This window comes from Urocampus carinirostris, chromosome 15 (assembly GCF_059441175.1).
Source record: "Urocampus carinirostris isolate Australia breed hairy pipefish chromosome 15, RoL_Ucar_1.0, whole genome shotgun sequence".
Classification (NCBI taxonomy): Eukaryota; Metazoa; Chordata; class Actinopteri; order Syngnathiformes; family Syngnathidae; genus Urocampus; species Urocampus carinirostris.
This window is the reverse complement of record NC_142363.1, coordinates 32,408,638-32,433,232: the sequence shown is the minus strand read 5'-3', so window position 1 is coordinate 32,433,232 and position 24,595 is coordinate 32,408,638. Positions and strand designations below refer to the sequence as shown.

The window sequence follows — 24,595 nt, the reverse complement described above, 5'->3', positions numbered from 1 at the left end:
GACAATCATTTTTATACTTGGAAATTTACATCAAATACTCTGTTGTCTGTGCAGCCCTTTGAGATTCCTTGTGATTAAGGGTGTCACAGATAGATAGATGTCTAGATAGCTAGATAGATAGATGTCTAGATAGCTAGATGTCTAGATAGATAGATGTCTAGATGTCTAGATAGATGTCTAGATAGATAGATAGATGTCAAGATAGATGTCTAGATAGACGGATAGGGATAGAGATAGATGTCTAGAAAGATAGATGTCTGGATGTCTAGATAGATGTCTAGATAGATAGATGTCTAGATAGATGTCAAGATAGATGTATAGATAGATGGATAGGGATGGAGGAAGATGTCTAGATAGATAGATGTCTAGATAGATGTCTAGATAGGTAGATAGATGTCTAGATAGATAGATGTCTAGATAGATGTCTAGATAGATAGATAGATGTCTAGATAGATAGATAAATAGATGTCAAGATAGATGTCTAGATAGACGGATAGGGATAGAGATAGATGTCTAGAAAGATAGATGTCTGGATGTCTAGATAGATGTCTAGATAGATGTCTAGATAGATAGATGTCAAGATAGATGTCTAGATAGACGGATAGGGATAGAGATAGATGTCTAGAAAGATAGATGTCTGGATGTCTAGATAGATGTCTAGATAGATAGATGTCAAGATAGATGTCTAGATAGATGGATAGGGATGGAGGAAGATGTCTAGATAGATAGATGTCTAGATAGATGTCTAGATGTCTAGATAGATAGATGTCTAGATAGATAGATAGATGTCTAGATTTCTAGATAGATGTCTAGATAGATAGATAGAGGTCTAGATAGATGTTTAGATAGATAGATAGATAGATAGATAGATACTTTATTCATGACTTGACTACACAATATGAATGCTTTAAATTGTCATGTAAATTCGGTGAGTTAAAATAAAAATGGGATATTGTAGTATTGATTGACATTCGAAAAATAGAATGTGAGACAAGGAGAATAGAAAAATTTTCACTCCGCTGAGAAAAGTACAATATAAATAGCGTTCATTGATTTGGGGATATTTGATAGAAATGTGCAATACTTCTTATAGGTCACAAACGTTTCTCCTCAGTTCACTGAATATTTGAAACAGAAAATCCTGAAAAGTGGATACTTAAAGTAAAAACTCTGAACAATAAATATACCTTTGTGTTGAATGCGAATGCTGGAGTCGAGGAACGTTTCAGAGAAGATCACAGAGCCCAGGTTTTCCCCGTGGCCCTGCAGATCCGGCACGTCATGGACTGTCATCGAAGCCTTAAAAAGTTTGAATGGAGTGGAAACAAAATAAATACCTTGACATAAGAATCACCGGAAAAAATAACTTACCGTTTTGACGACAAAGCGGCTAGCAACATCAGTCAGTGGAAGGATTCTATATAAAAATAAAATATAAAAAAAAGCCAGATTAGATGGTTTTGCATGCAATACAGACGCTGCCCCAACTTACAAACAAGGTAGGTCCCGGACAATTGTTTGTAAGTTGAATGTGTTGGTAAGTTGCTTCAGTGCTTGCTATTTTTTGTATGTTTAAGTTTTATAGAAATATGTTTAAGGCTTGTATAAGTAACCTGTATTGTTTTGTACTCAAAAATAGACATTTCAAAAAATAATATGCTCTATAAAGATAAAGTTAAGTTTAACTTACTTTTGGAAGATGGGCCTTAAGAGTTGAGCTAGCCTTCCTCCTCCGTGGTAGAAAGTGGCCAACAAAAAGCGTTCCGACCATGTTTTCAACCGTATCAAGCTTTCTTATTCTACTTTAATTTCAAATGAAACGGCTCGCCTCTTTTTTTTACACTTTACACCAAATATATTGAATGGTGGCACGAGATATAAAACAATAAAAACGTCAGAGTACTCATCGCGCTAGAGATACAGTACATGTTGTATGTTTACAAACAAACTAGGACGTAGAAGCCAGATTTCTTCGTGTCATGATTGAACTGCTTCGGACTCTGATTGGCTCCCGGTCCCTATTTAAACCCACTCCTATCTGTCCCCTGTTGTCAGTCCGTCTGCGAACCTCAGTTAACACTAGGCAAGCCTTTTTCGACCCTGACTCCCACCTGTTTTTTGCTCCCGTCTGTTCCCCGGCTTTCAACCTCTTTTTGTCCCCGACCATGTCTACCCTCCTTTCCTGGCTTACGACTCGCTTCCGACCCAGACTGCGTTTTTGCTCTCCTGTCCCGGCTACTGACCCGTTTTCCGTTCCTGTCACCACCATCGCTCGCCGCGGAAGATCCACTTCCGCGTTCAGAGCGACCTGCATTCACTAAATCGTGGGCGCAACCCTCTCTCTTTCTTCCAATAAATCGTGAGAAACGCAAGTGGGTCCTGTCTCCGCTCTGGTCCTGAAGCTTCGGGGTGGATGCTGGGTGACCTATCACAGCGCCACACGCCGGTGGCGGTGGAAAGAAGCACTACAGCACTCTCCTGTACATCCCGAAAAAAATGTTCGTATCTACGGTTTTTCGTAAGTAGGGGAGCGTCTGTAAATAGTTAAACCACGGGTCACTAACCGGGTAGCCCCTTAAGAACACCTGAGTAGCCCGTGGAGTAGTTTTGAAAATAGCGGCAATGTCACTAGGGTAAGGGTGACACAACACACTCTTCTGTTCAACAGCAGGGCCCGACAGCTTTCACTGGTTTACCCCTGCCGCATCATAGGGGTGTCCTGCCCATCCCTTAGAACGCGTCCAAACATCCCACTCTCCTTTCACAACACCTCTCCACTCCTTCCTATCACCAACGAGAGCTCTAGCATCTTCTAGATTATAATTACATAGTGATAACAACTTAAAAACATAATAAATTAATATTTTAGTGACAAGTAATGAATGACCCCTGATCATGTATAGCTCGTGGAAACTCACCTCCCCTGTTTATCAGCTGCTTGAATGTTGAATTCACACTTGGACCTAAACAAATACACATAACTCAAATAAACACAAAACCTTCTATTTTTGAAAACTCCTTCAAAAGTATAACAACCTGAGAATACTGCGATATGCACTTAAATCCAGAGAATCCAACGCTGTCAAGAAGGTGTTCTCAGCTACATCTTTAGCCTAGAAAAATTACTTCGTAAGCTATAATTCCAAAGTATGGCGGAAATGAAAAGACTTACCTTATTGGCACCGATTGCACTGGAGAAGCATTTAATCCCTGCGAGAACAGCTTGAACCACCGCCGAGTACACGCGAGATAACAACCTGGAAAGTGACGATAAAATCAAGCTTTTATTTTTGAAGAAAAACAACCTTGGGTGGCAACACTTACAAGATTTCTCTTTTCTGTGGATTTGCATGATGGCGTCTTGTGGAGGAAACCCCTGGATTTTAAGACATCGGAGTCAGTGGAATCGCAAATTTTGAATCCTGCTAATATTACACTTAAACCACAAGTAAAAGAACATTACAAGACTTCATTTGCCTAAAGTTACATGTAATTCTACCCTAAACCAATGACTTAGACCAGTGTTGGGCAAACTACACATGCGGCCCATCAGACTTTTTAATCCGGCCCACCAGATGTAAATGGTGACAATATACCGTAAATTCCGGACTATAGAGCGCACCTGATTATAAGCCGCACCCCCACATTTTAGGAGGTTAACCGCTTTTGTACGTACACAAGCCGCACCTGTATATAAGCCGCGTGCGCCCACATTAAAACTTGTGACACAATCACAAACTTAACCCAAACCCTACTTTGAGTCCTGCGATTTTAATTGAGGGGTTTGGGTTTTTTAAGGGTTATTGTTCTATCTTCGTTATTCATTATCCGTTATCGGTCAGTTCATAATACGCTACAAAGCCTAGGAGCCGGGACACTTACTCTCAGCTAAAAGGCTAAGCTAAGGTCCTAGCCCTAAAGCATTGCTGCGATCATTGCGAATGCACCGTTCCCGGAGGTACTGCAATACCGGGCCGATGCGTGGAGTATCTTCAAAGATAGTACTCAACCCTAGAATCATAGTTGGCGATTTTAATTGAGGGTTTTTTTAAGGGTTATTGTTCTATCTTCGTTATTCATTATCCATTATCCGTTATCGGTCAGTTCATAATACGCTACAAAGCCTAGGAGCCGGGACACTTACTCTCAGCCAAAAGGCCAAGCTAAGGTCCTAGCCCTAAAGCCTTGCTGCGATCATTGCGAATGCACCGTTCCCGGAGGTACTGCAATACCGGGCCGATGCGTGGAGTGGACAGAGCAAGCTCTTATTCCATGAATTTCATTTTTGCGGCACAGCCATGATCATGGTATCTCCTCTGTCAGCTAAGTATCTAGCATAAAGTACTCAGTTCAACAATCACAGCCGGCAAAATGAGCGGAAAATGATACCGGTAGTTAAGATATGATGCAGACCTGCAGAGTCCAGGTGCCGTTAAAAGTAATCCAAGGAAAAAAAGTGTATATTTCCAAAGGTAAGGGTGGGAAAAATATATATCCACTTTTGTCTGCCGTGTCCACAAACAATCACCTCTACCGGTCCCCACTTCCCGTCATCCCCGCGTCTGTTACGCCCCTTCTTTTTAATTGGTCAGTGCAATACTTATCAGAATAAGTGTCCAAAATAAATACAAATAAATACATTACAAAAATATACAGTTGCAAATACATATCATACATGGGTTACACATATTTGCAAAGAAAGACGGTACACCGAGAGAGTTTTCAAAGCTTTAATAGTAATATTATAACTTTCATCCCAAACCGTGCCTGTGAAGGGTAGCAAAACGCTACTAACAACACGCTCGAATACCGTTAACGGGTCTGTTAAAAAACAAAAACATACCGTGCATGTAGAAATCACGGTAAACCGTTCTCATCTTCCTCCCTATAACTGACGTCATCAAAATTGTCCTCCTTTAGTATGGAAAAGAGACTTTGTCATATAGACGTCGTCTCACGCTCCCTTATTCAAAAACACGCTAGCAAGGTAAAGTGCGTGCAGTAGCTCTGTTTCCTTCTTTATCGGACTGCTCGATTGCGTTTACCATGTGCCTTGAACTTGAACGCCGCTGGCGGCCGTTAGAAAAATGACATAAATTGGCCGCATCACTGAATAAGCCGCAGGGTTGAACGTTTGGGAAAAAAGTAGTGGCTTATAGTCCGGAATTTACGGTAATGAAAACGTAATAGCAAATGAAGTACTTTACAGTTATATCGTTTTTAGAACAAAAATACTATCACATTTATACAACAAAAATACTACCAAATTGCAAGAAAACTAAATACCAAATTTAGTGCTTGATAACAGGGACCTAAAATTTTATTCTGATTTCATTCTGAAAAGAAAAAAACATAGAAATACTATTACTGTATTCCCGCTTTATAGGCGCACCTAAAAGCCTTTTGCTTTCAAAAGCTGACCATGCGCCTTTTAATACAGTGGGCCTCATATACGGATTAATATTGAGTCGCAACAGGCTTTAATCGTGATTGTTTCCAAACCAATTTGATGAAACTAATCTATTTATTAAGAAATATTAGATGTAGAGTCTGCATGTATATTTAGTCAAAGTCCAGACCTCAATCCAATTGAGAATCTGTGGAAAGAACAGAAAACTGCTGTTCACAAACGCTTTCCATCCAACCACACTGAGCTCGAGCTGTTTTGCAAGGAGGAATGGGCCAAAATATCAGTTTCTTCATGTGCAAAATTGATAGAGACAGAGAGACTTTCAGCTGTCATTGCAGCAAAAGGTGGCGCTACAAAGTATGAACTCAATAGGGCTGAATCATTTTGCACACCCACTTTTTTGTTTTTTATCTTTTTAAAAAGTTCAAAATATCGAATAAAGTGCGTTCCACTTCATAACATACTAGATGGTTGTCTGTTACGAACAAGGACAAGTGCCACAGAGCACAGCGTGGCGGCAAGATGCCAGACAAACATAGCGCCGACTTAAGTGGGGATTCCACCGTGTAAAAGAAATACACATTTCTTTTGCCTGGTATTCAAATCATTATTTTCAACTGGATGAAAGTTTCGTTTGTACCACTAGGGGGAATATTACACACTGCCCCTTTAAGAATTTCTTATGTTTTCTATCATTTCTTTACCATTGATTTATTCATTATCCTATTTCTCCTTAATACACGTTATCTTTAGATCTTGTTTTATGTGAAAAATATATTTAAGAATAGTTTATTTTTTTCATCATGTGGAAAACCCAATTCCCACTTCACCTGGACCCTATCCCTGGTGGCCCCTGAGTACCGTATTTTCTGCACTATAAGGCGCACCTAAAAGTCTTAATTTTTTTCAAAAGCTGACCATGCGCCTTATAATACAGTGTGCCTTATATAGGGATCAATATTAAGTCGCAAAGTCTTGCAACTAAAGCAAGCAGCCGCCGACTCGATTTTCCCCCGAACGTGGAGTAGTCCGCGGTGTATGCTGGGATTTATATACCGGCGTTTCATTGGCTAACCAATGTGTCAATCATCCGTTAAATCGATCGCTATTGGCTGAAGTTATTCGGAGCCTCGGATAGGCTAGAGGGCCAAAACAAACCCTGCAATTGGCCGAAAAAGATGACTGAATCGCAAGCTTGCTAAACTACGCCATAAAGAAACATGTTTCATTAGTCTGTATTTGTAAACATTTGACTCTCCTGGATTGACTACACTCACGGTTTTAAGAAGACCATGATTGCGTATCATTATTGAACGGGAGAACTTAGGTGAGCTATGCGGCTTTATATTTTCCCGGTATCTTGTTTTAGAACGATCTTGATGTTGCTGTGATGAGTTGAGTGAATTCAACTCAATTCCAAGTGTTTATTGTCATATGCACAGTAAAGTTGCGAGCGAAAAAGAAAATAGAAACTAAGGAATGGTCGGCATTTCTTGAATCCCAAGACTTTAAACTTCCGAATGATATTTTGAGTGACATCGTACAGACACGGTTTCCGTATATGTCTGAGACACGTATTTGCTTCTTTGCAAGCTTTGGGAATGTTAAGGGGGTAATAAGTTGGACTGAACTATCTGACTGTTTTGTCCACGTTCCCATTGTAGCGCCTTATAATCCGGTGCGCCTTATCTATGGAAGATATAGGACCAAAAACTATTTTTGGGGGGTGCGGAAAATACGGTAAATTGAGTTTGAGACCCCCATTGTAAAAAGAAAAAAATCCAGATTCACAATTGTCTTGGAAATAGATGTATAGACACCCTGGAGTGGTCAGATGCATCGACATTTCGTTCTGTATACACGTGTACTAGAATGACAATAAAGTAGATCTGAATCTGAATCTGAATCTGAATTTAAATTTTAACAAATCAAATGTCTCACCAAGGAACGGCGTGTGCGTGGTTCCAAAGAAATAGGTCCTAGAACAGGCCAAGTGTCCTCGGGCAGCAGCACACTGCAAAATCTAGTTTTTGTGGCAGAGTTCAACTGAAGTACCTGAAAATACCAATAGGGGAAGCTAAGGGACAGTTGTTGCTTCCTACCATGTGTCTTGCCGAGGAGCCTGCATGCCCCGTGTTGGCCACTAGAAGGAAAGTTGAACGAGTATTCGTCCATGCTCTCTGCAGACGAGTGCGCTCCAAACAACACAAAGGGCTGCCAATCTTTACTAAAAGGACATTTAGGTTTTTCAGAACCGAACAGAGGAAGAATATCGTTTCACCATGTACCTTTTGTCTGTTATGTTGCTTGAGATGAGTCCGTGGGAGAAATAGGAGCGGAAAGCCTGGAAGGGACGACATAAAAAGAAAGCATCAAACAATGCTGGTTCGCGCCTCGGCCGAGTCATACCTAAGACTTATAACATTGGTAAAATGGCGGCGCCCTCTGTTGGCTGCGGCTGCATCGGCTCGCTACAACGGGTCAGGTGTATCGACATTTCGTTCTGTGTACATTGTTACAAAGAATGACAATACAAAGGAAATTATTATTATTTTTATTATTATGTTCCCTGTAATTTTCCAGAGGTCTGAGCGTTCACACAAAAAAGGTGAGCAACGCTTGAAACAACAGTGAGCAACCGTAATCCCAAGTGTGGCAACTAAGTCATTATCCAACGTGTCCGAAACTTGACATCAGGTTACATTTTGCGGAGTTACCGGAAATGCAAAATGATTTTTCTCTTTTGAATGAATTGACTCATGTAGGTTGTACGGCCTACAAACGTCGTTTGTTCTTACAATTCTTTCACAAAATATCCATTTCTTTTTATTTCCTGATATATTTTGTCGCATAATATTAACATTTTGGGGGCTTATTTCGTCGGTTGTAAGATACACAACTGTACTTAATCACATTTTTGAGTGGAAGTACAATGTTGGCAACAAGATTCACTTGATACAATTGGAATTTATTTGAATGCAACACAGCAACTTTTTCTTCTTTTTTCCATGTTTTTTTTTCTACTTTTTTAAAAATTGCTTTAAAAAAAATCTCATTGTGTTTTTTTTTTCAGAGCTGTTACTTTTTTCTTTTTGTTCTACATTTACTTTTTTCCTACGTTCCTTTCTTTTCTTTTTTTTCTCGTTTTTTTCTAAATGTTTCCTTCTTTTTCTCTCTTCCTTTTGTTTCTTTTTTTCCAAGCTTTGCACTACTTTTTCATTTTGGTATTTTTTTTCTTCTTTGTTCTATTTCCCCCCTTCTGTTAAGTCATTTTGTGAATAGTTTTAAATAATAATTGGTCATGTTGGGATGAAAGAAGCAAAAACAACCTGAAGAGCCGTTTAGGACCCGAAAGAGCCGGTTCTTTTTAGTGAGCCGAGCCGAAGAAGCCGGTTCTCAAAAAACTCTACTGACTTTACTCAACTTTGTTCTACTTCGACATGGACTTTAAAAGACCGAAATTAGAACTCAACGTCAGGGGAACCCGTGTATTTTGACCTCCATGCACTGTAACTTTGACTTAATTGGCTTCTTGATTAGCAATTTCGAGCCCTGATTTTTGTGAGTCGGCTAGATTTTCTTGTGCGAGCAGTGCGCAATTGCGCACGCGAGCAGCTTAGAGGGAACACTGGCATCAAGTAAGAAATCCGGTATTTATTTTCATAATTGCATTCAATTTTCTGTTCAGAGTACCTCCCCAGCTTGAGCTTCTGATAGCTCCAGGATGGACAGGTGGCTTTCTAGCTCCATACGGGAAAAGAAACTGCTCCACTGCCTCTCAAAGCTTTTCAGATCCTAAAAAAGGAAATTGAATGTGAGTGAATTTTCAATATCTTTAGAAATATCTAAAAAGGTTGTCATGTCAATTGTCATTTCATTTCACAACCTTAAATGGCAACACAGTAGACACCGATGATATGACATCACTTGGTGGAGGTTTAGTGCACTCTCTTCGTAATTTTTGATAATCTGCAAGCTTCGGTTCCATGGTTATCATGTTTTTTGCTCTTTAGCATCACTGCCAGTCTTGGGCCCGTAGTGAATAAATACAGTAACAGAAAAATGACATTTGTATCGACGACTCACAAATTCTTTACGGAGCATTCGGGATACTTGACTGAATGAAGAAAAAGAAAGGCATAGTGGGAGGTAGCTCAGCCAATAGCAGACTAGCATCTGGCTTGACCAAAAGCAGACGAGTATATTAGTGACATAACTTGTCATACATTTTTTTTTTGTACAAATTTATTTTATACTGCGGTGAACATTAATTTTATGACAGAAGCCGAGGCCAGTAAAAATTTGTTCACAGGCTGCAACTGGCCCGAAGACTTTAGTCATGCTTGGTGTAAAGCAGGGGCCGGATCATGCCCGCTAAGGGATTGAATCCAGCCCGTGAGACAACGCTCAGAGAAGCACAAGAGAAAAACGAGCTGCAGGTTGAAATATGTCTGCTTGATGTCGCCAAAGACAGGTGCCTCTAACAAAGACGTTGTACTTGTATTTCTTTCTCTCTCTCTCTATTTTCCTCCCCTTTTCTCTTACTCTCTGTCTCTCTCTCTCTTTCACTTTCACTTTCTGTGTCTATTTTTTTCTCTCTTTGTTTCTCTTTCTCCATCTTTTTACCTTGTTTTGCTTTCTCCTCCTTTTTCCCTTTCTTTATTTTCTCTTTCTCTCTCTTTTTCTTTCCCTTTCTCTCTTTATCTCCTCATCTTTTCTCTCCTCTTTTTCTTTTTAGATGTCTTTCTTTCCCTCTCTTTGTCTTCCCCTCTCTCACTATTTCTCTTGTTTCATCTCTTTGTTTCTCTTGTTCCATCTCTTTGTTTCTCTTGTTCCATCTCTTTGTTTCTCTTGTTCCATCTCTTTGTTTCTCTTGTTTCATCTCTCTCTCTCTCTCTACCCATTCTCTCTCTCTCTCTCTCTCTCTCTCTCATTTTTCTAGATATTTTTCTTTCTCTTTCTTGCTTTCCTTTTTTTCTCTTTCCCTCTCACACTCTCTTTCCCTCCTTTTCTTCTCTCTCTCTCTTACTCTCATTTTTTTCTCTATTTTTTTCTTTCTGTGTCTTGCTCTCTTTATTTTTCTCTTTCTCTTTCTCTAACTTTCTCACTTTCTTTTTCCTGTCTCTCTCTCTCTCTCTGTGTCTCTCTCTTTCTTACTTCTTTCTCTCTCTTTTTCTTTCTCTCTTCATACAAGTCCATCTATTGTGTGGCCCGCCCGAGTTAGAATGAGTTTGACACCCCTGGTGTAGAGCAATCAAATTTGGGCTCAACAAAGAAATCAACTCTCCCTACTTCCCACTCCCCCTATATTGCAATCCTTTCTCGACCAACCAAATTCCCTGCAAGAGAAAACAAGAGCGCAAGCTCAAAAAATCACCTCGGCCAATAGCTGCTCCAGTGACACAGAATCCAGTCTGCTGTAGAGCCGCCATAGCTGCTCACTCATGTCCGACAACTGATCAAAAAAAGAGATCACCGTTAAAAAAAGTCGCGAAGAAGAGCAAAAAATACCTCACCTTGTATTTCATAGTGAAAAAGCCTCCTCCGCCGATGCCCTCCAGGGCAAAAGCCTGAATGAGTGGCCATTTTTCCACCATGAAAATGTCAAACTTTTGCACATGGCCTGAAAGTGTAACAGACAACGGGGAGTAAAAGCTTTATTGATCATGGCGGATAACGATGGATTTGAAATGTTATCTCAAATCCATACCCAGGGAGCTGTTGGGCACACCGATTCGATGGCAGTCCTGCACCATGCTGACAAAACTGGAGATTTTAAACTCCTCTGCGGACTCTTCGTCTTCATACTGAAAGAGACCATAACGGAGTCAAAAACCGTCATCGATTAAATCGCTGTTTATTCAAAAGACAGAGGTCAAACCTCTGCCTCAGTCATGCAGTAGAGGTGAAGGTTCCTCCAGTGGGACACGTAGGGCAGCAGGGAGCCCAAATTTAATGGGTTGCAGTAGAGGTGAACGCACTCTGCCTTGATAAGAAGGATCACATCTGGATAAAAAATAAATTGTGTGAAAAAATAATTTGGGTAAAAGAATAACTTGACAAATGGTTGGAAAAATGGATTGGTTTCTCAGGAACCGTCCTCTTATGGTTCAGATCCTACCTCTCAGATAGGACGCACTGCGTTAAATATGGCGAAATGACATCTGAGCCCTTTAGTGTTACCTGTGGTGTTCCGCAGGGTTCAGTACTTGGTCCCCTTCTTTTCAGAATTTACATGCTTCCATGAGGTGATATTATTCGCAAGTACATCAGTTTCCGTTGCTAGGCAGATAACACTCAACTATATCTTCCGGTGGAGGAATCTGCCACACTAAATTGTGGAAATTTGGAGGCCTGTCTCACTGAGATAAAAGAATGGATGTCACTCAACTTCTTGCGCCTTAACTCTGAAAAGACCGAAATGTTAGTTATTGGTCCATCTAAATGCCATGACTTGTTCTCAAAAACAGTTCTGAACATTGACAAATGTAATATCACCCAGAGTGAAATTCAGGTGTCATATTTAACCCCGATCTGTCCTTTCAAACACACGTTAAGAATATTACTGGAACAGCTTTTTTTCCATCTTCGCAACATTGCTAAAATTGCTAAAATTCGCCCTATGCTGTCTCAGTTGGATGCGGAGATTATAATTCACGCGTTTGTTACCTCCCGTCTCGATGACTGTAATGCACTACTCTCCGGTCTCCCGAAGTCCAAAACCAAGAGCCTTCAGATGGTACAAAATGCTGCAGCGAGGCTTTTAACTAAGACAAGAACGTTTGATTCCATGACCCCGATTTTAGCTAACCTGCTTCGGCTCCCTGTTAGCTTAAGATAGATAGATAGATAGATAGATACTTTATTCATCCCGAAGGGAAATTCACATTTCCAGCAGCATCCCTGAGCTGAGAACAATACAATAATAAAGCAAAAAGAATACAATATACAAACACCCAGTGTGACGTGCAAATGCCCCACTGTAGCGTGTTATATAGAATATCTAAATAGTGCTACACAGAATACATATTGCAATAAAATTCGGTAATATGCAATGTAGGTGGTGTGATTTAATGTGGGCTTTTACTCTGCCGGGTAGAGTTAAAGAGCCTCATGGCATGAGGAAGAAAAGATCTCTTCAGTCTGTCCGTGGTACAAGACTGTGACAGCAGTCTGTCGCTGAAGCTGCTCTTTTGTCTGGAGATAATGCTGTGTAGTGGATGCGATGAATTGTCCATGATTGACCGCAGCTTTTCCAGTGCCCCGTCTCTCAGCTACTGTTGTCAGGCTGTCCAGCTCGGTGCCCACAACAGAGCTCGCTTTCCTCGCCAGTTTATTGAGACGAGAGGCATCCTTCTTCTTGACGCTGCCTCCCCAACACGCTGTCGCATAGAAGAGGGCACTTGTCACAACTGTCTCATAGAATATTTTCAGGACCTTTTTGCAGATTTTGAAGGAGGCCAGCCTTCTGAGGAAGTAAAGTCGGCCTTTCCTACATAGAGCTTCTGTGTTGTCAGTCCAGTCCAGTTTGTTGTCCAGCTGCACACCCAGGTATTTGTAGGTCTGGACAAATTCTACACATTCTCCTTTGATGGTTACAGGAACCGGGTGAGTTCTGGTTCTCCTGAAGTCCACCACCATCTCCCTGGTCTTGGTGGTGTTCAAGTGCAGGTGGTTTGCATCGCTCCATCGGACAAAGTCCTGAATCAATTTCCTGTACTCCTCCTCCTCCCCATTTCTGATACATCCCACAATCGCAGTGTCGTCGGCAAACTTTTGCACATGGCAGGACTCAGAGTTGTACTTAAAGTCGTGATTAAAGATGTGATTTTAAAGTTCTGTTGGTAGTATACAAGATCATGCATCGACTTGCTACCTTATATCTTTCAGATTTACTTTTCCCCTATGTTCCGGTCCGGAGCCTTTGTGCTGAAAACGCTGGTCTACTAGTGATCCCAAGAGCCAAGAAGAAATCTGCAGGTTCGAGAGTGTTCTCCATTCGGGCCCCGGTGCTGTGGAATGCTCTTGCCCCTGAGATTCGATCTGCAACCTCAGTGCAAATATTTAAATCTAAGCTTAAAACACACTTCTCTTCTATAGCATATGAATAACCTATATTTTATGTTGATAATATGAGTATTATTTGCCCTCATGTAGGTTTTAGATGAGGGGATGGTGTCATAATAGTCTGCAGTTTGCAATAGTCTTTAAACTGTGAAGCCCTTTGAGACTCTTTGTGATTAAGGGCATCACAAATAAACATGACTTGACTTGACAAGCTCACCATCCAACATCTCCTCTGAACATCCCACAGGAGAAGGTTCCACATTAAAAGGACTTCTTCCATAAAGTCCATAGAAGAGGTGTTTAGCCAACTCTGTGCAGCCTTCGTTATATCTGCTGTCAATTCCTGATGACAAATATTCATAAACCATAAATATGGAATTATTTCTATTTTCATAAAGGATAATGATTTGACTTTATCCTACCAAGTGTGCACAGGATTCCATCAGAATTCGACGTATTATTGCCACGGAGTAGAGACTGAACCTGGCGCAGACGGCAGCAACTGAATGAAAAGAAGTACAGTAGTATGAGGAGATGATTAAAAATATATATTATATACTGCTTGTCAAGGTTTAGAAACATTTCCTAAGGAAGTAAAAACGGTGTGCAATAATGTACAGTAAAGAAAAGAAGTATTTGAACACCCTGCTAATTTGCTATTTCTCCCATTTAGAATTCATGGAGGAGTCTAAAATTATCACCGTAGGTGCATGTCCACTGTGAGAGAGATAAACTAAAAAGAAAAATCCAGAAATCCCAATGCATCATTTTTTAACAATTTATTCGTGTGATAAAGCTGCAAATATGTATTTCAACACCTGTGTATCATCTAGAATTCTGTCCGCCTGATTAGAAGTCCACCTGACTCCATGTATCATCCTGAATCAGATGTACCTGTTTGAGGACCTTAGCTGGATAAAGACACTTGTCCACCCCATACAATCAGTAAGACCTTAATGTGTAACAAGGCAAAGACCAAAGAGCTGTCCAAAGACACCAGAGACAAAATTGTACAACTCCACAAGGCTGGAAAAGGGCTACGGCGCAATTGCCAAGCAGCTTGGTGAAAAAAGCTCCACTGTTGGAGCGATTATTGGAATATGGAAAAATCTAAACATGACGGTCAATCTCAATCAGAGTGGAGCCCAATGCAAGATATAACCTGGCAAGGTTTCAATGATTCTAAGACAGTTGAGGAATCAGCCTGGAACTACACGTCAGGAGTTGGTCAATGACCTGAAAAGAGCTGGGACCACAGTTTCCAAGGTTACTGTAGGTAATACTCAAAGAGGTCATGGTTTGAAATCATGCATGACACAAAAGGTTCCCCTGCTTAAACAAGCAGATGTCAAACCCGTCTTAAGTTTGCAAATGACCATGATACAGAGGAGTCATGGCAGAAAACTTTGTGGTCAGATGAGACCAAAATAGAACTTTTTGGTCATAATTCCACTAAGCGTGTTTGGAAGAAGAAGAATGAAGAGTACAATCCGAAGAACACCATCCCTACTGTGAATCATGGGGGTGGTAGCATCATGCTTTGGGGTTGTTTTTCTGCACATGGAATAGGACGAGTGCACTGCATTAAAGAGAGGATGACTGGGGTCGTGTATTGTGAGATTTTGGGGAACAAGATTCCCCAGTCAGAGAATTGAAGATGGGTCATGGCTGGGTCTTCAAACATGACAACGACCCAAAGCACAAAGCCAGGAAAACCAAGGAGTAGCTCCGTAAGAAGCATATCAAGGATCTAGCATGGCCCAGGCAGTCTCCAGATCTTAACCCAATCAAAAATCTTTGCAGGGAGCTCAAACTCCGTGTTTCTCAGCAACAGCCTAGAAACCTGACAGATCTAGAGAAGAATTGTGTGGAGGAGTGGGCCAAAATACCCCCGGGTGAAAAACTACAGGGAACGTTTGACCTCTGTAATAGCAAACAAAGGCTACTGTACCAATTATTAACAATTATTTTGTCAGGTGTTCAAATACTTACACATTTCCACAAAACCCCAAATCACGTTAAAATTTTTAAAACATATTTTAGCACAAAAATTGTGTTTTGATTACGAAAATGCACCGTTTTGGCCCAAAAATAATAAAATTAAATGAAAATAATTTATAGGACAGTTAGGTGTTTAATAAAAAGCTGGAAAAATATTTGTTTACTCTACTTCCACGTCTGTGTGAACTACAAAATATTTTTAATTTAATATTAATCCCATGACGTCATTAAAACCAACGCAAATTGTGTCATGCTAGCGACCGTTAGCATGATTGACAGGTAGCAACGGCATCTGCGTTATCTGCATCGGAATTTCACGCTACCTGACGGCCTGGTTGACTCCTGGATATTTGCCGGGAGCTCGTTTTATTCCGGCCATGACTTTAAAAACGTCGCTGTATCGAAAAGAGACGTTTTTATATCGTTAAAACAGGAATGCTAGCTGCATTTTTCTCCATCACCCTGGAGAATGTCCACATTAACGTAGCAACGGAGTGAACCATTTGACAGTGATAAGGGTGTGTGTGTGTGTATTTAGGTCATTCGCGAGAATATTTTTAAATAGTCGTTAATATTGTTGATAATGTAAAACATTTTTGTATCTTTCCTACTCTATTAAATTTACAAGACCGAGTGTATTTGTTAAAAATTCTATTTAGATGGGAAATTCTCCCTCCGCGATTCAACGCTATGGTTTGGTCCGATTTGGTTTGTTGTGACGGCGTCACGAAGATGGTGCAATCTCTGTGCAATTAAAATATTTTTTTCCCCCAAATTTATTTATTTTGCTCCTTTTTCCCATTAAAAAGTAAGAAAAATACGTTTAAAAGCTTTTAACAATGCAAAAACTTGTTCAATCACCACATATTTTGAAAGGTGTCCCGTTATGACTACAATAATTATTCTCCTTTGCTTTTTGCCAGGGTAATTATTTGGATCCAGAAGATTTGATAGAAGATAGAATTTCATAATTTATGTCAGTGATTTGACTCATTTGCTTATGCCACTGACTTTGTTCTTGGAATGGGCTAGTCCAAATTCCAGAAATCAGTGCCGATATATGTCAAGAACCGGAGCAGGAGGAGAACCCAAATGCGTGACGTTTCTCACACAAGCTTTTATTTTACGGGAAATGGGGCAGTCATGCTCGTTAACCCAAACGCCGGTGATTTGATTACGTAAGGCAGCAGTCTGGCGTGGAATGACAGGAAGCCAGAGGCTGACGAGATCGATACCAATTGTACGAGCAGAAATCGGACATCTGGGGTCGATACCGGACAAGACGGGACGGACAGGATTGATATCAAAACTGGATATCGATATTAAACAGGACAAAGTAGAAGGGAACAATACCGGACAGGAAAACACCAACAGGAAACCCGAGTCAAAACCCACGTCTTGCAGGGCAGAGGTTCGTTGACGGACTGACAAAGGGAGAGTGAGAGCACTGGGCTTCAATAGAAGGGAAGCCAATCTGTCAACGAGCCGCAGCTGGTGCCACACGGGCGGGGCCAATTGGGCGCCATGGCAACCGCGACAAAAACGTGTATTTAATACACTCTTAAAATACATAAAATATCAAGAAATACATATTAAGGTATAGCTTCCAATACATGTTTAAAAACATAAAATGAAATGAAATGATCTGCATTTATATAGCGCTTTTCAAGTCAATGACTTCCCAAAGCGCTTTACAATGTGCTCCACATTTCCCAATAGCGGCCTTGCAGCCATGTAAGGCGCTAACCTGCTTATTGGGGGTATTAGGGGTTCAGTGTCTTACCCAAGGACACTTCGACATGTAACACGGACGAGCCGGGATTCGAACTGGGATCCCTTGATCCCAAGACGAGCGCTTTACTTCCTGAGCTACTGCCGCCCCGATCGAAAATCACATTTTTAGCTTTGTAACTTGCGGTAAGCCATATCCTCCAGCCATGTAGGTAACATGAGTGGCTAGAGAGGAAAACAGAAGGAAAAAATCAAAGATTCCTGAATCACATGGGTGGGGCCAATTGGGCGCCATGGCAACCGTAACAGATATCAGTCTCTTTTGAGGTATCTGTACTCACGTTAAATGGTACCTGATACTCGCACTTTCTGTGGTTTTATGCTCAACAATCAAGGAACTGTAAAGAGTTGTAAATTGCCGACAGATAAATGCAATAGTAAGGTAAACATTTTTGCAAATGGAACTGAATTTTATGTACTAATAGCATTGTAAGGTGGTACTTGTCTAAAAGGGTGGTATCGAACATCCATAGTTATTTCAGTAGTTATGTAACATAATGGAAACTCAGCACGCCACAGTCCTCCAGAGAGCGCGAACTAGCAAACAAACTGGAGGACCCCACACTTGTTCTTCATTACCCGCACCAGACTTAAGTCGGGAACCCTGTATTTAAGGTCTGTGCCGACAGCAAAAGCTGTCAGATTGTTGTCTGCCCTTGATGCTCCTGATCTCGCGCCTGAGTATACCTGTCGCCGATCTTATCTGGACTTGCTAGCCATGAGTGTTTACTAGACTGTTTTTTGTTGTTACTGGTTTTCTCCCTTCTCCCATGTGCAGAGTACCCTAGCTCCCTTTTCCTTCAAATAAACTCTCGTCAAAAACGTGTGTTTCTGTGTTTGGGGCCACCTCACCAAAACATAACAACATGCACCATATGTCATGATTACTGATTCGGGGCACCAACAGCCCTGAGCGCTGATTGGTTCCCTGACCCTTTTTAAACCCCCGTCTCCCAAGAGGAAGCTGTCAGACCGTCTCTGAACCTATGCTTTCAGCTAGGTAAGCTCTGTACCTTCCGACATTCTCCTGCCCTGTTTTCTCCTGCCTGATACCTGAATAACGACTTGTTTCTGGACCCGTTTCTGACCTGCTCTTCCGTCCCGGCCATGTCAGAGATCGACATTATTAAGACTATTTAGTGGCTATATTTGCACAGATAAAATACATGTATATAGTTTAATTCTACATGATGGTGGCAGGAAAGAACTTACGTCCGTTCTGGATGTAGTCCAAACAGAGAGAGGGAGTGGTTTATTTTGCGTCAGAGAAATCAGTACACAAAAGAACATGACTTCAAAATAAAAGAATACAAGATTGATAAACGTACAAGAGATATAATTACACTCGTCGTTGAAACGTTTATATGTGTGTGTGTATGAGAAACATTGTTTTTATATTTAGTAATATAAAAACAAGCTCATTACCTTGAGACAGAAATTTCCAGAGATTTACATTGAAAACCTGACAGCCATCGACCCGTTTTTCCCTGTTTCCTGCCTGATACCTGTTGCCGACCTTTTTTCTGGACTCGTTACCGTCCCTGTTCCCCCGTCCCGGCTATCGACCAGCTTTCCCGCTGCCCACAACTATCCTGGCTCGACACGGAAGTGCCACTTCGGCGTTCCTGCCATCAGCTACCCGTGTCCGACGATCATCGGATCGTGGAAGCAAGCACTGCTCTCTTTCTCAATAAAACTGAGTAAAAACGAACGCTATTGGGTCCTGTCTCCGTTTCTGGCTTGTGACACCATACCACATTCCGTGAGAGTTTAGTGCAGGAGTGTCAAACTCATTTGAACTCGGGGGCCACACGATAGAACAAACATTCTGTCAGGGGCCGGACTAGTAGATTAAAGAGAAAGAAAAAGAGATAAAAAAATAAGAGAAAGAGGGAGGGAATAGAAAAGAGAGGGCGGGACAAAGAAAGAAAAAGAGAGAGAGGGAGAGAGCGTGAGAAACAAAAGAGATAAAAAGTCGTGAGAGAGGGGGAAAAGAAAGGGAGAGGAAGAAAGAAATCCAAAGAGAAATAGAAAGACAGAAGGAGAGAAAAGAGAAAAGAAAGCGCGAAGGGTAGAAAGTGAGAAAGAGAAAAGAGAGAAAAGGAAAAAAGGAAGAAAAAAAGAGAGTCACAGAGAGTGGGAGAAAAGGGGTGAAAAAGAGAAGGAGAGAGAGAGAGAGAAATAAACACAAGTACAGTGTCTTTGTTGGAGGCACCTGGCTTTGGCAACATCAAGCTGACATATTTCAACCTGCAGCTTGTTTTTCTCTCTTGCTTCTCTGAGTGTTGTCTCGCGGGCCGGATTCAATCCCTTAGCGGGCCTGAGCTGGCCCGCGGGCCCCCCGTTTGACACCTGTGGTTTAGTGCATGTGAGAAGTAGAAGAAAGGTCCAAAAGATCTATATCATGCATTCCACTCGTTCCAGGAATGCACTTCCTTGATGAAAAAAAATATCATAATCTCGTTGTGAGAGGAGCCTTACCAAGCTGGCAGATCCAGTTCAGTCACTCAAGTTGTTCTGGACAAGACTCCATCTGAGAACCTGAAAGGATCATGTCCAACAGTAAGCGTTCTTTTTCTTACCTTATAATAGAATTCTTATCTACCAGTTGTTCTTCTTGCAGATGTTGACACCAGGAAAGCTATGGTGGTGCTATCCATAGATGCCGAATGGACCTCCTTGCTGTGCATGCTCACAGGCAAAGAGATGTCCTCAGGAGTAGCCGAGAACCTTGATTTGGTACTCGACAAGTGTTTGGTCGACCTGCATCACCTCAACATCCCATCAGACACCACGGAAGAGATCTTCAGCCAGATCTTGAACAGATGTTTTGGGTCTTGCAAAGACCTCATAAACGCTTTCTTGCTGTTGATCCAGGGTGGATATTACACCACCAGGGAAAAGCATGTCGTGAAGCTTTTGCAGGTTCACCTAGGAGCCGAAGCCTTCAAATACCTGGCGGTGGTCTCCATGGACGACGGTTTGATGACAGATGCGCTGGATGACACCTTGCTGGAACTGATCGACACCTGCGACGGACGCTACTGTCGCCTTACCGGGCCTACAGCCAAGGAGAAAATCCGTGTTTTGCTCAACATGGTGGACTACGCAACATCTGAGACCGGCGGCTACAGTCGTGCTATGCTGGAGGAGGCCAAGCGCAGGAGCACCGAGGACACGGCTACGAGGATGCTGAGGGAGAAGGTGCGCCAGGCTGAGGAGAGAGTGCAGGAATTTGGTAAGATGGTGGCACAGAGGGAGAAGAGGAGGTCCAAGGAGGCTGAGGAGCTTCGGGCCAAGCACACCGAAGAGAGGAACAAGGAGATGGCGGAGAAGAGGCACTACGAGGCCAAAAGGGAGAGCCTGGAAGAAGCTGTGATGAGCCACCAGGCGACGTTACACGTCCACGTCAAGCCCAATGAAAGTAAGACCCACTAAAATAAAGACCCCACATTTAAAAGCTCCACAACAGTAGATCCCAGGATACATCATTAATCCATTCTGAGGTTGAATTGCAAATTGCCATATAGTGAGGGACAGAAATGAGCTCTATACCACTGTCAGGACCAGAACAGGAAACAGGACCCACTCGCGTAACGTTACTCACAGTTTTATTGGGGAGAAGGGAAAGGAACGCAAGTGGGACTTCCGTGGCGAGCGGTGTCGGAAAAAAGTCGAAAACCAGGAGAGGAGAGTAGACGTGTTCGAGATCAAACATATCGTGGCGGGAGAAAAGCAAGAGCAAAACACAGGACAGGCGAAAAAGGGCTTGCCGTGAAAAAAACAGAGATTCGCAGACGGACCGACAAAAGGGGACGGACATGACAGAGTTTAAATAATGACAGGGAGCCAATCTGTCAACAAGCTACTGTTGGCGTCCATGGGCAGGGCCAATCGGGCGCCATGGCAACAGTGACAGAAGCTGGCGCCGCACGGCGTGGGCCAATTGGGCGCCACGGCAACCGTGACAACCACAGGAAAATAACAAAAGATAAGTACCAATTATGTTAGCTATAAATGTGTATGATTAAATAACTTTAGATATAAATATATATATATGTAAACATAAAAATATATTTTAGACTGGGAGGTCGCTGGTTCGCGCCTCGGCCGAGTCATACCTAAGACTTATAACATTGGTAAAATGGCGGCGCCCTCTGTTGGCTGCGGCTGCATCGGCTCGCTACAACGGGTCAGGTGTATCGACATTTCGTTCTGTGTACATTGTTACAAAGAATGACAATACAAAGGAAATTATTATTATTAATTATTATTATTATTATTATTGACATTTGTTGTGAGTTGACTTGAGCTGGTGAAATGGAGTAGCGGGTGGATGCAGGGGGAGAGACAGTAGATTGAAAATGAAGCTGATTTAAAAAGTTGAACTTCCATTACACGCGTCGATTTGTTACGGCCACCTAATGATGGTAGTCATTTGTGTGCCTTGTTCGTATTTATTAATAATGACACGCTTCCTTTCTGTGATTGTCAAGTTTTTGCTTCTTCCTTTAGCATTACTGGAAGCCCTTACAACTCAAAGTGTTGTTGATGTTAGTAAAATTGTCACGGTTGCCATGGCGCCCAATTGGCCCCGCCCGTGTGGCGTCAGCTGCAGCTTGTTGACAGACTCTGACTCCCGTGTGTCCCGCTCTTTGCACCGGTTTTTCCACCCGTCCGGTCCTGATTTCCCCGTTTGTCTCCTGCTTACAACCTGTTTTTTGACCCCGACCACATTGGCTCTCCCGTCCCGGCTTACAACCCGTTTTTGATCCCGACCTCGTTTTTGCTCTCCTGTCCTGGCTATCGACCTGTTTTTTCCGTCCTCGACACCCCCATCTCCCGCTCCGGAAGATCTACTTCCGCATTCGGAACACAATCGGTTTCTGTGAGCGGCTTGCTTCCCGCGTCCAGCGAGCACCAGATTGCGTGCCATGCCCTTCCTCTTTCTCTCAATAAACTTGTGAGAAACGTTACGCGATTGGGTCAACCCTTTGTGCTGGTCGTGACACAAAGAAGATCTTATCTTCAAATAGGTCGGCGATCCCTGATTAAAACATCTCTCATTAAAGGAAAAAAATATGTACCTTCCATCCCACTCCTGTAGGTGGCAGTAATGGTGCAGTAACACAGGAAATAATACACAGTGTCGTGATTGCCAATTTGGAGCACCTGCGGCAGCTTGATTGGCGCCAACAGCCCGGACAGCTGATTGGTGGACACTCCCTTTTTAAACCCCCGGCTTCCTCTTAGTGATTGTCAGATCGTTGCGAACTGTTGTTTTCCACTCAGTGAGCATTCCTGTTTGACTCTCTTTCTGCTAAACCTTTTCCCTGCCTGATCTTCGTTATTGACCCGTTTCTTGACCTGATTACGCCCGTTCTGCCTGCCTCCTGTTAACCTGACCCGTTTTGCCTCGTTACCCGCCTGCCTCCTGCCTACGACCCCGATTACGAACTCAACAACGCCTCCGATCTCCATCCCCGGCCAAACGACTTACTGTTCCCGTCTGTCTTCGTCCGACACGGAAGTGTCACTCCCACCTCGCTCGCTCCCGTTTTCCGTCAGTCCTCGGATCAAGCAAGCTATTGAGTCCTGTGTCCATTCTGGTCTGTGACACACAGTCCTACAATCGTTACTGTAATATTCAATGTTTTTTTTCTGTAGATACAAAGAAGACCCTGTCAGTGGTGCTGCTCGGCCTCTCAGGCAGCGGCAAGACGTCCGCCCTTAACCTCATCTTCGCCCGAGCCGGTGACCGATACCCCGACACTCCATCGGACCACGAAACCCCGCAGCCCACCCTGGCATGCGTCCGTCGGGAAACCTGCTGGGCGGGCCGGAAACTCATCCTGGTGGACACCCCGGAGCTGTGGGACGAGGACGGCGTGGAGAACATCGAGATGGTGAAGGACTGCTTGGCTCTGGCTCTCCCAGGACCTCATGTCTACTTACTGGTGCTCCAGGTGGGTCGCTTCACCCAGTGCGAGAGCTCAATGCCGGCCCACCTGCAGAAGGTGTTCGGCAGGGACGCGACTGAACATGCCACGGTGCTCTTCGTCCACATGGACCAGGGTATCCGACGTTCTCAGAGGGTTCACGAGTATGTGGAGGAGGCCCACGGGGCCCTTCGTGAGCTGGTACGACGCTGCGGGAGTCGGTATTATGAGCTCAGCCTGGGCACAGCCTGTGACGGTCTAAGTTACCCCCAGGTGAGGGAGCTCCTGGCTGGAGTTGAGAAGTTGGCTGCATCCCATGGGGGACAAGGACACCTGGTCAGGAGATTCTCAGCCAAAGAGCTACAGGACAGGAAGAAAGGCTTGGAGAACACCAAGGACGCACCCTGCGAGGACAACTTCCTTCTCATAGAGGACTAGGGGTCGTTTTTGAGGACTCTTTGACCATGACCATGAAGAATCAAGACTGTTAGGTCATCTGCAATAGTGTGGTTCCAACTTTCCAATGGGTCACCAACATTCTTGATACTGAGAGCTAATTTGGTTTTGTTTTGTTGTTACTACCCCATGTGCGGTCCCTTCTCATGGTTTCTTTATTTTCCTCATGTTGAGGTTTTTGGGTTTTTCCTTGCCCTCATGTAGGTTTCAGATCAGGGGATGGTGTCATAATAGTCTGTGGTTTGCAATAATCTGTGGTCTGTGCAGCCCTTTGAGACTCCTTGGGATTAAGGGTTTCACAAATAAACATGACTTGACTTGAGGTTTTTGAGTTTTCCCTTGCCCTCATGTAGGTTTCAGATCAGGGGATGGTGTCATAATAGTCTGTAGTTTGCAATAATCTGTGGTCTGTGCAGCCCTTTGAGACTCCTTGAAAGTATTGGCATCACAAATGAACATGATTGAATTGAGGTTTTTGAGTTTTTCCTTGCCCTCATGTAGGTTTCAGATCAGGGGATGGTGTCATAATAGTCTGTAGTTTGCAATAGTCTCTCTTTCTCCCTTTCTGGGTCACTTTCTTTTTTTCTTGTCTCTCTTTTCCCTTCCTTTCTCTCTTTATTTTTTTTCTCTCTTTTTATTTTTATATTTCTTCATATTTCTCTTATTTCATCTTCTTTTTTCTCCTCTCTTTGCCTTTCTTACTCTCTCTCTCCCTTTCTTCCTTTCTCTGTCTTTCTTTTTCTCTCTTCTTTTTTTCTCTCTCTTTCCTTCTTTTTCTTGTCCTTTCTCTTTGTTTCTTTATTCTACTCATCCCCCAACAAGTGTTTTTTTTCTACTGTGTGGCCTGGAACTAAATCAGTTTGACATCCCTTATTTAGTAGATAAACTGGGCAAATACATCTTTGTTTGTTTTTCTTTGTCCTTTCGTTTT

At 42.5% G+C, this 24,595-nt stretch overlaps 2 protein-coding genes across 2 annotated transcripts in view; one reads left to right on the top strand and one right to left on the bottom strand.

Moving 5' to 3' along the window:
* The window catches only part of dnaaf9 (dynein axonemal assembly factor 9), a 70,907-nt gene extending 54,966 nt beyond the window's left edge, over window positions 1-15,941 (bottom strand). Inside the window, 18 exon segments of the mRNA XM_088354551.1 lie at window positions 1,188-1,299; window positions 1,372-1,417; window positions 2,919-2,963; window positions 3,037-3,113; window positions 3,173-3,257; window positions 3,325-3,376; window positions 7,352-7,433; window positions 7,513-7,555; window positions 7,557-7,637; window positions 7,699-7,754; window positions 9,104-9,205; window positions 10,788-10,865; window positions 10,927-11,033; window positions 11,121-11,217; window positions 11,292-11,416; window positions 13,695-13,820; window positions 13,900-13,979; window positions 15,802-15,941. Of these exon segments, the coding sequence (XP_088210677.1) occupies window positions 1,188-1,299; window positions 1,372-1,417; window positions 2,919-2,963; window positions 3,037-3,113; window positions 3,173-3,257; window positions 3,325-3,376; window positions 7,352-7,433; window positions 7,513-7,555; window positions 7,557-7,637; window positions 7,699-7,754; window positions 9,104-9,205; window positions 10,788-10,865; window positions 10,927-11,033; window positions 11,121-11,217; window positions 11,292-11,416; window positions 13,695-13,820; window positions 13,900-13,979; window positions 15,802-15,857 (1,450 nt within the window). The 5' untranslated portion in view covers window positions 15,858-15,941.
* Window positions 15,942-19,742: 3,801 nt separating this feature from the next.
* Window positions 19,743-24,087, top strand: LOC148352189 (uncharacterized). Its single transcript, XM_088355110.1, has 3 exons — window positions 19,743-19,831; window positions 19,893-20,693; window positions 22,937-24,087. The coding sequence occupies exons 1-3, from the start codon at window positions 19,822-19,824 to the stop codon at window positions 23,644-23,646; spliced, it is 1,521 nt and encodes a 506-aa protein (XP_088211236.1). The 5' UTR covers window positions 19,743-19,821; the 3' UTR covers window positions 23,647-24,087.
* Window positions 24,088-24,595: the final 508 nt, after the last annotated feature.

Coding starts and splice junctions, on each gene's coding strand:
- LOC148352189 (XM_088355110.1), top strand. Junction 20,694..22,936: donor CCACGTCAAGCCCAATGAAA/GTAAGACCCACT, acceptor TTTTTTCTGTAG/ATACAAAGAAGACCCTGTCA.